The following is a 10,223-nucleotide window of genomic DNA, read 5'->3' as shown; positions in this document are numbered from 1 at the left end:
ATCCGCGGGAGCGCCTCGCCCTGGGGCGGGAGCAGGGACTGCCTGCAGAAACTTTGGGTGCTCGGGCGGCCAGCCTGTGGGAAAGCCCCCCCTTGCTGCGGCCCCCCGCACGCGCGCCAGCCGCTCGGCGGCACCGCAGCCTCCGCAGCCTGGGCAGCCCCGGCTGCCGGCACGCGGCGCGGCGCCTCCCCGGCGCACGCCTCTCTGCTGCCCCTGGCGGCCGCCGCGCCGCGAGCGCCGCCTGCCCAGCCGGCTGCGGGCGCCCGGGCGCCGGCCCCGCCTCCCCTCGCGCTCGCCGCCGCCGCCGCCGCCGCCGCTGCCGCCGCCACCGCCGCCGCCGCCGCCGCCGCCGCCGCCTCCCTGCGCCCTCCCTCCCTCCCTCCGCGCTCAGAACACTCAATGTCGGAACGTTCCGAAGATGACGTCGGAGCGTTCTCGAATCCCGTGTCTCTCGGCTGCTGCTGCCGAAGGAACAGGGAAAAAGCAACAAGAAGGAAGAGCAATGGCGACACTGGATCGCAAAGTGCCCAGTCCGGAGGCGTTTCTGGGCAAACCCTGGTCCTCCTGGATCGACGCCGCCAAATTGCACTGCTCCGACAGTAAGAACCCCGCCGCCTCCTCCTCCCTTTATTATCGTGTAACCTCTCCATTCGGCTACAGCCACTGGGAAAAAAAAAAAAGTGTGTGCGAGAGCGAGTGGCCCCCGGTGTCCTCCATGCCGCCCCCCCACCCCCCGAGCGAGCGCGGAGCGAGGCCCGCGGCCGGCGGCCCGGCTGTCCGCGCCCGGCCCCCCGCGGCCCCCCGCCGCCTGGGCTCCCGCAGCCCCGGCGCGGCATCCGCGTGAAAGGCGACTCTGTTGCTGCTTGCATAGTTTTTTGGGGGTACCTCTCTGGGCCAGGTAGCTGGAAGCCCGGACTTGGGAGGAAAGGTTGCATTGTCAATTTTTGAAAGATTTTCATAGACAGTCTTCCTGATCGATCTGTTTGCAAATAAACACTCTCCCTCCCCCCCCCCACCCCGACTTTGGCTTCCCCACCCCCCCCTTCCCCCTTCTCTCTCTCTTTTTTTTTTCCTTATTTTCTTTTTTGCTTTTCTTTTTCATCTGCAGATGTAGATTTAGAAGAGGCTGGAAAAGAGGGTGGAAAAAGCAGGGAGGTTATGAGGCTTAATAAAGAAGGTAAGTGGAGCTCCTGGCATGTTAGTGTTAGCATGTGTGACAGAATCTTCACAGGATTTTCGAATATCATGTGAATTGTTCTGGGTATGGAGTGACTAAGGCTTGTCAAAAATCGAGCCCGCCCAGGTGACTACTGCTTCTTGTGAACTTCTTTCAAAGTATAAATACCATTGGGGGGGGGGGCAGGGGGGCGGGGGAGGCTGTTGAAGGCAGAAGTTTGCTGTACTTCATTCGAAGTCAGCGCTTGAACCTTCCTGGTGCCTATGGGCCATTCTGCTCTGGAGCATCCTTGTCAAATGGTGGGGGGTCGAAATCCCCCAAATGAGGAGTGGGGCACCCCTGGCAGGCCTCCCAGCCTCCCCTGTGGGTAAATGCACAGCTGTTGAATGAGCCCCACATGGCCATTCCAGCAGCCACCCCTTTCGCTCGCCACCGAAAAGCAGTGCGCATGGCAACCCTTGGCTCTGAGTTACATCTGGCTTACTTTGCGCTGGGTCACAGATTGGGACGTGGTGGGCAGGGCTAAGGGGCGTCTGTATGTACAGCCACTCCCCACCTCGTCCTCCCATCTGGTCCCCCAGCTCTGTTTTCCCAGCATGGAAGTCCACGGTACTTGCAATGGAACCCAGTGGGGTAGAGAGGTCATCTCACACCAGGACATGGGAGTGAAACCACAGCCTGCTAGAACTGGCCATCCAGCACACGTGTTCATCGTACATTAGTCATCCCCTGGTCCTGTGTGCGAGTGGGCCTTGTGTAACTGTGGCACGTGGGCTTCAAGTGCAGCAGCTCCTGAGACCCAAGCCTCTTTCTGCTGCACAAATGGATGCGCTCGTTGGAATCTGGTTCACTCACTGATGTCCTGGCTGAAACTGGGGTGGGAGGAAGGGCCAAGGGGACAGAGGAGGTTGGTGGGAGGTGTCAGACACAGGTAAGCCACGGGAGACTTGCTAGTCTAAGACCAGTGGAAAAAAGGCCATGAGATTCCAAATAGTGGCCTCCCTCTGGAAGGTAGCTAAAATGTGCGTGGAAAGATGGAGCTCATTTTGTGGATCAACACCTGAGATGGTCAGTTCTCTCCGCCCAGTCATCCTGACCTTGACCATCCAGAGGCAAAAATCACCAGGAGGTTTAAGAAGCATGCATATTCGAGAAGCAGTCTCTAGCGGTGTTTCTGCTAACTGAGGACCTGGGTGACAAAAGGCTGCTCTGAAGATGTTGGCCTCTGACTCTCTCAGAGTGGTCTTGAGATACGTGTTCAGGATGCACAAGGGAGTGATGTCAAGAGGGCGTCTTACAAGTGCCTAGTGCGTGTGTGTGTTGGCAATGGCACGGGTGACTAGAGAGCCTTCACACGTGCTCTTGAGGTCTTTCATAGCTGTCGGACTCGGTTATAAGACCATTGGCAGTGTTCGCATGGAAGACGATGAGGTTGTGAAAGCCTTTAAAGTTGAGTATTCAAGGTTGCGGCGTGGCCCAGGATTGGTACATCCCAGGGCTGGGCGATGGATTGTGAGTGGAACACCCAGAACTCATATTTCTACCACCACCAGCACCCCTTTCTGTTTGAAACGACTCCTATTTTCACGTTATCTTTGCCTTGTGAGAAATAGATTCTTTTAAGAAAAGATGGAAAGTTCTGCTTTCTTCAGCAGTCACAAGTGGTACATCCTGCTTAGATAGCCTTTGTCCTGTAAGGTACCAAGGCTTCGTGCTCAATCGCATGCATTTGCATTAGGGATACCCACTGTTCCATGCAATGTGCAGTTATGGACTTCACCAGGATAGCCATGGCCAGGCTGCAGTCTCTTTGCTTATCGGCCCGAGGGAGCGCCTTGGCTGAGCAGTTCCTGGTGGTCTTCCTGGCATGTGCGCATGGTGTTCTGTAGAGGTAAAATACACATATATGAGTACTAACTGGGTATTTCACCTGTGAGGGATTTAAGTGCTGGCCCAAGATGTTGCGTGTTGGGTGTTTGGCTTCTTGGAACTCCAGTGACCTTGGCTGGTCATGTTCACCTTGCTAGGAGATCCCTTGGCGGAGGTACCCAGTAGGAGGTCTTGGGGTGCACAGGTGTTTGTGGCTGGATGGGTCCCTGTGTCCTGGAAGGTGGCCCTTGAGCAACGATGTGAGTCTATGTGAATGAGCAGAGGTAGATTGACCAATGACATTGTTGGGTGGAAGCAGGTCTTGAAAAGAAACTTGGGCTTAAATGGTAATGAAAGAATAAAATAAACTTTAGAACAAAAGGATGGGATGCAAATTTTGATAGAATTTTTATGGTAAAATACACGTAATGTAACACTGACTGGCTTAGCTGTGTCTGAGTGTCCAGTTGAGTGGCATTAAGCTTATTTACAGGATTGTACAACCATCATCACTGGTCATTTCTCAACTTTTTAATCATCTCAACCAGAAACTCTATTCCATTTCCTGTATTTCTAGTTTTCATTTGCTTTTCTCTACTTCCTGTTCCATTTTCTGTCTTTATGAAGTTCCCTATTGTGGCTGCCCCATGTAAGTGGAATCATACAATATTTGTCTATGCAGTATTTGTGTCTGGGTTATTTCACTTAGCATAATGTTTTCATGGTTCATCCCTGGCATAGCGTGGATCATTGCTTCATTCCTTTGTAAAGCTGAGTAAAGTTTCTAACTATCCATGCGTAGTTATTTCATAATTTGCATTTTTCATGAACTTTACAAAGACCACTTGTAAGCATGGATTTCAAAAAAAATTTCGCAGCAAAATCAATTTATCTTTTGATTCATTTTCTGTGAACATGTTGAAGTAGGTGCACATGTATTTTGCTTCTCCATTTCTTTGTTGATGGATAAGTGGGTTGTTTCCCTCCATTTTGTTATCGTGAATGATGCTGGTGTGATATGATATATCTTATAGACTGAGCTCAAAGAGGGAAGTTAGGCAGGAGTTTTGCCTTCAGCCTCTCTCTGGCCACACTTCGGAAGACACAGCAAGGACTTCCTACTTTTTAAATAGCTGACTATGGTAATAGAGTTCCTTCCCCATTCTTATCCCTTTACCTTTGTCTGCTTCAATTCTTCACCTATATCAGGTGTGAAATGTTAACGAAATGCTTTGAAATCCCCTCCAGAAAGTCTTCATATCAATCTTATTGTTTCATCCAATATTTGGTACCATTTTGGTCGAGAGGAGCTTGGCAAATACTTTTTTTTTAAAGATTTATTTTATTTATTTGAAAGAGTTACAGAGAGAGGTAGAGACAGAGAGAGAGGTCTTCCATCTACTGGTTCACTCCCCAGATGGCCGCAACGGCTGGAGTTGAGCCGATCTGAAGTCAGGAGCCAGGAGCTTCTTCCAGGTCTCTCACGTGGGTGCAGTGGCCCAAGGACTTGGGCCATCTTCTGCTGCTTTCCCAGGCCATGGCAAAGAGCTGGATGGGAAGTGGAGCAGCCGGGCCTTGAACTAGCACCCATATGGGATGCCGGCACTGCAGGCCAGGGCTTTAACCTGCTGCGCCACAGCACCGGCCCTGGCAAATACTTTTGAACCTTGCCAGATCATCAGCTGAGTTCAGAAGCTGTTGCTAACTGCAGGTGTGGATATGCAGAGATGGGGTTATATGCAGGACAATCTGGGCAGCAGAAGAAGCAGGAGAATGCAGAGTGAGCTTTGAGCCTACTTTCTGAGTTAGGATATATGCCCTTGGGTGTACTTCTTCCCGTCTCTGAGCCTGTGCTCCTCATCTGTAAGGTAAGGGGACCCTTTGGGTCCTTTGACCTCAGTGTCCCTATTCAATGTAGCCACCTCTGAGACGCAGTTATACCAGACAAGCTGTTTCTACAGAAACTGTAATGGATGGACATTTGGCCTCGCATTTAAGCAGCCAATAGGATGCCCAAGTCCCACAGTGGAGTGCTGGGGTCAGTTCCTGGCTCCAGTTCTGATTCCAGCTTCCTGATAACACAGACCCTGGGAGGTAGTGGTGATGGCTCAAGGGGTTGATTTCCTGCCACCTAAGGATGGAGTTCCTGGCTCTCCAGCTTCAGCCCGGCATTTGGGGGAGGGAACCCATGGGTGGGAGATGCAGGTTTGTTTGTTTATCTCATTTTACATGAATTTTTTGGATTTCAAAATTTATGGATTTCAAAACTTTTTGCACCACAATAAACTTATCTTTTATTTTCCATGAGCTTTTTGAAGTATCCTTGTATTTCAAAATGCATTAAAAATAACTGAGTTAATGCTCTCAATTTATAACATCCTAATGGCGAAAATGTCCACATCTCATACACAAGCATATACTGCTGCTTGTATTTTGTGAACGGCGTGTGGCCTTCACTTCAGCCCTCTGAGAAAAGTTGATGCTCTGAGTACAAAACCCAGGGTGCCCTGGGCCCCCCTTGGGGCCATCAGGACTTAGATTTCCCAGGAGCAAGGGGTCCCAGGAACCGTCTTAGCTGATTTACAATGTGAAATGGGTATTGATGATAGAAAATTCCAAGGAAGTCATTGTTTAGTGCTAGCCTTTTAAGCCAGTCTTCAACTTGGTAGATACGTCTGAAGACATTTTTCATGCTAATCAGGAAAAAGGTCTCAGGGGTTTAGATAAATGTGCCCCTTTTCTAAGGGTCTCAACTGAACTTTTACTTGAGCATGCCAGTTCACAGATAACAAGCAGGGTTCACATAGCTCTTTGGTGTCCTGGCCTAGAAAACAGAGATTATTACAGGGTTGTTGTGAGGATTAAGTGAGATGATACAAGAAGGCTTTAGCACATAGTAAGTGCTTAATGAAAACATTTTAATTTCTTTCTAATTGTTATTATGATCATTATTGGCATATATGATGAAGCTAGATCTAGAAAATTTTATGCTAATTAACTAGGATTTAACAAATTTTTAAAAATTTATTTTAATTTTATTTGAAAAGCAAGGAGATAAATGGAGAGAGATGTTCCATCTACCAGTTCACTTTTCAAATGCCCACAGTGCCCAGGGATGGGCCAGGTAGAAGCCAGGAGGCCCGAAGTCAGCTGGAGTCTCCCACAGAGGTGGCAGGGACCAGCGTGCTTCAGCCATCACTGCTGCCTCCCAAGATCTGCATTAGCAGGAAGCTGGATTGGAAGTGGAGAAGCCAAGACTCAAACTAGGCTCTCCAGTGTGGGTTTTGGGCATCCCAGGTGGTGGCTTAACCCCCCGCACCAAACACCCACCCCTAATTAACTAGAGTTTTTTAATTAGTTTGTGATGATAGCCAAAAGATTACTCTATCAGAAACTTCATTTTTAGAGCAGACCTTTTTGTCATAGTTTTATGAAGCTTATGATTTTTTAAAAACAATTTTCTGTGGCTATCAATGTTTTTATTGGAGTGTAGCCAATCAGTGGCCATTGCTAAGTTTTATCAAGAGTTGGACAAAAATAATTGGACAGTTTATGGCCTGTAGCTCAGAAGAATTTATACAGTTTTTTTTGTGAGAGCTGAGAGAGCTGAAAACTACTTTTTTAAAAAAAGTGATGTTTTATTTCATTACTGAGAACAGAAAGGCCTCAATTAATCCTTGTTTGGGTCTTTTGGAAGCTCATTCTTGTGACTCTGGGCACCTGTCTGCATCTTAATGTTCCCACATATTTTAGATCGATATAGATAAACTTGTGCAGTGCTAGCATCGGTACGACCTTGCTGTGGCTACAGGGCTTGCCGTTCTGAGCTGCTCATGGAATTGGACTGAGCAGCAGGCAGAAACAGGGAACATGGGAACAGGCTCAGCTCAGGTTTAGGAGCCTTGCAGTTACTGTGGGATGGGAGCACCTTACAGGGGGCCACAGCAACTGGTCCAGTGAGAATGAAGTGTTCTTAGACTCCAAGCCAGGGAAGCCAGCGACAGGCCGTGGAGATTTATGGGAAACTGCTGAGGGCCTCCCTTTATCATTACACAGACAGCTCTGTTATCTGTGTTAATAGGAGATGGGAAGACTGGAAGTCCACAGATAACACAGATAAACCTCATTTTCACCATTAATTTCAACTTTATTCTCCATTAAGCCTTCCTTCCTCCCCTTTTGCTAACAAGTAGCAGCATTTGTTCACCCTGACATCTCGCTGTCATCTCTCTTCTTCCACCCAGCATTTGGACTGGAAGGACGAGAGAGATGAAGGGCTTAGAGGTAGCAGGGAGGCAGGACGAACAGAAGGAAGGGCCTGGACAATGAATAAGCTGTTTGGTTGTACCCAGCTGATGGGTGGGAGGGGTGTGCCACAGCCAGCACTGAAGGGCTGAGAAAGACCACTAGGGCTATCAAGTTTGGAAAAGTCTCTGCTTCTGAAATGAGTTTCTTTAAACATGAACCTGTTTCCATATGCCTGGGTGCCCATGTGGAGAAAATGTGCCCTGGCTCCTTCTAGAACAGGAAGTTAGAATGGGTATACTTTGCAACACTGTGTATACAATACTGCATACTGGGCTCTAAGCAGGTTAAACTGTGCCAAGATAATCCTCATCTGTCAGTCCCTGGGGATGAAGGCTAGAAGGTGTCCACTGTTACAATCATTCATTTGAAAGTTACTTTGAAAAAGGTGATGATGTTTCCTTGTTGACCCTGCTTGCCTGGGTGTGCCCTTCCAAAGATGCTCTGTGTGCATTTGGGCGGATGCATAGGTAATTGTATCTTCTCCTTGTTCCCACGTGAATCATAGAAAGCTCTAAGTACCGCCTCCTGTCTGGCTGTTTTCATTTATCTTAGAGAGCTGTCCATAGCAGTTGATAAGGTACCTCCATAGTAGGGTGCTCCTTTAAGCTTCTGGGTATCTTGCTTAGTTTGTTTGTTTGTTTTATTATTTGACAAGTAGAGTTATAGACAGTGAGAGAGACAGAGAGAAAAGTCTTCCTTCTGTTGGTTCATTCCCCAAATGGCCACCATGGCCGGCGCTGCACCGATCCGAAGCCAGGAGCCAGGTGCTTCCTCCTGGTCTCCCATGCGGGTGCAGGGTCCAAGCACTTGGGCCATCCTCCACTGCCCTCCTGGGCCACAGCAGAGGGCTGGACTGGAAGAGGAGCAGCCGGGACTAGAACCTGGCACCCATATGGGATGCCGGTGCCATAGGCGGAGGATTAACCAAGTGAGCCACGGTGCTGGCCCTATCTTGCTTAGTTTGTAATACAACCCACCCACCCACCCCCCCCCCCATCTTCCTGGCCTCCTTGGTGCATTTGACTTGGAGTGGGCTCTGCTACGGTGCCAACCCTGGGTACAACAGTGAGAAATTGTGGGCTCTGCCTTGGGTACTTCCATCATAGTGGCAAAGGCAGGTGTTGAGAAAGTCCTGGTGACTGTGAAGAGGGCTCTGAAAAGTGAATCTGGGTGCTATAGGAGCGTGTGGTGTGGGCTCCTGATCTCTGCTGGGGTCTCCGTGAAGCCCTCCCTGAAGAATCCGTATTCAAGCTAAAACCTGGAGGATGCGTGGAAGTTACCCATGTGGGGACCTAGGCGGGGTGGAGTTACAGGAAACAACCTGTGTGAAGGCTCACCGTGCAAGGGAGTACAGAATGTTCTAGAAACTAAAACATCTTGTTGCTAGAGCAAAGATAGCAGAACACAGAGTATTGTGAGTTTTCTCAACAATGGCACAACAGAAGTTTCAAGCCAGATACTTCCCTGTGCTGGTTCAACTGTCCTGTGCACTCATTGTAAGATGTTTTTTTGGTTTTTGGTTTTTTTTTTTTAAGATTTATTTTATTTATTTGAAAGACAGTTATAGAGAGAGGTAGAGCCAGAGAGAGAGAGAGAGAGAGAGAATCTTTCATCCGCTGGTTCACTCCTCAGATGGCCACAACGGCCTGAGCTGCACTGATCCAAAGCCAGGAGCTTACTTGGGGTCTCCCACACCCAAGGATTGGGCCATCTTCTACTGCTTTCCCAGGCCACAGTAAAGAGCTGGATTAGAAATGGAGCAGGTGGGACTTGAACCGGAGCCTGTATGGGATGCTGGCATTGCAGGTGGCGGCTTTACCTGCAGTACCACAGCGCCGGCCCCCTGTAAGATGTTTAGTTGCACTATGCGGGGTACCCATGGGATTCCAGTGGCACCTCCTTCTTCCTCCAAGTTTGGACAACCAAAAATGTCTCCAGACATAGCCAGTGTTCCCCAAGGGACAAAAATCACTGGTATCAGGTGTGGGTAGGCAGGTAAAACACAAGGAACATGGACTAGGATACTCCCAGAAATACTTTGCTGGTATCTGTCCACGTTCAGGCCCACAGCCCATACAGGTCATCGTGGCCCAGTACTCAGCACACCCATCCAGGCCATGACTCTCCAGCCCCTGGCACTGGGCTACGTGTGGAGGAGACTGAGACCTTCAAGGGAGTCCAGATAACTCCCGCAAACCTTTAATTCCATTCTGTAGTCAGTGGTGACCACAGTGAGAGGCAGGCACTGGTGCCGGGGGGCCCGGTCCTCGCTCGCAGTGGGGAGATCCTGACCTTGAAGGGTGACATTTCTGATACGGTGGCCCTTGCAGCACAGTGAAGCAGTAATGGCTCCAATGTATATTTAAAGTCAGGCTGGAAATGCAACTGGCATTCCCTGCAGTTTGCTTACCCGAGGGATATGTCTGAAATGGGGATGCGTGTGACGGGGAGTGGGGCAGCTGGCTTCGAGATTTTCATGCTAAGGATTGGAAAACAGAAAGGGCTAAGGGCAGCAGAGTGGCCGGCTGCTGAGGGCCTCAGATGTGGCGCCACATGTTGCACGGCGACGTGGAGGCCCGGGAGGTTCACAGGGGCTGCTACCTCTGCTGCAGACTCGGCTGGGAAGACACTTCGCTTCTGCGTGGGTTGTGCTTGTGTCCTGTGGACTAGCATCTCGTTCATGAGGTTTTATAGTCATAATAAAATGGTGGCAGCTGGCACAGTGAGACCCTGGCTCAGTCAGATGCTGCTATCCAAGGACACCCCCAGTCTGAGGTGGCCCCTTCTGGGACCTCTGCTCAGGGACTGCAGAAATCCACATAGCCCATGGGCTGGCTTTGTCCGAATGTTGTCGGAACTGAATGGCGAG

The 10,223-nt window shown here is 49.8% G+C and overlaps 1 protein-coding gene across 7 annotated transcripts in view; it reads left to right on the top strand.

The window, feature by feature from the left end:
- Nucleotides 1–355: 355 nt before the first annotated feature.
- Nucleotides 356–10,223, top strand: part of ATXN7L1 (ataxin 7 like 1) — a 282,673-nt gene continuing 272,805 nt past the window's right edge. For 5 of the 7 annotated variants that reach the window (XR_009868444.1, XM_062216267.1, XM_062215657.1 and 2 more), the window contains exons 1-2: nucleotides 356–599; nucleotides 1,109–1,177. Coding sequence is in view for 6 of the 7 variants with exons in the window: in XM_062216267.1 (XP_062072251.1) it covers nucleotides 419–599; nucleotides 1,109–1,177 (250 nt within the window). In the remaining variant the exon portion in view is untranslated. The remainder of the gene's footprint in view (nucleotides 600–1,108; nucleotides 1,178–10,223) is intronic. The other 2 variants (XM_062216181.1, XM_062215739.1) reach the window with 2 other exon arrangements.

The sequence above is a fragment of the Lepus europaeus genome, chromosome 1 (assembly GCF_033115175.1).
Source record: "Lepus europaeus isolate LE1 chromosome 1, mLepTim1.pri, whole genome shotgun sequence".
NCBI lineage: Eukaryota > Metazoa > Chordata > Mammalia > Lagomorpha > Leporidae > Lepus > Lepus europaeus.
This window is presented reverse-complemented; position numbering and strand designations above follow the sequence as displayed.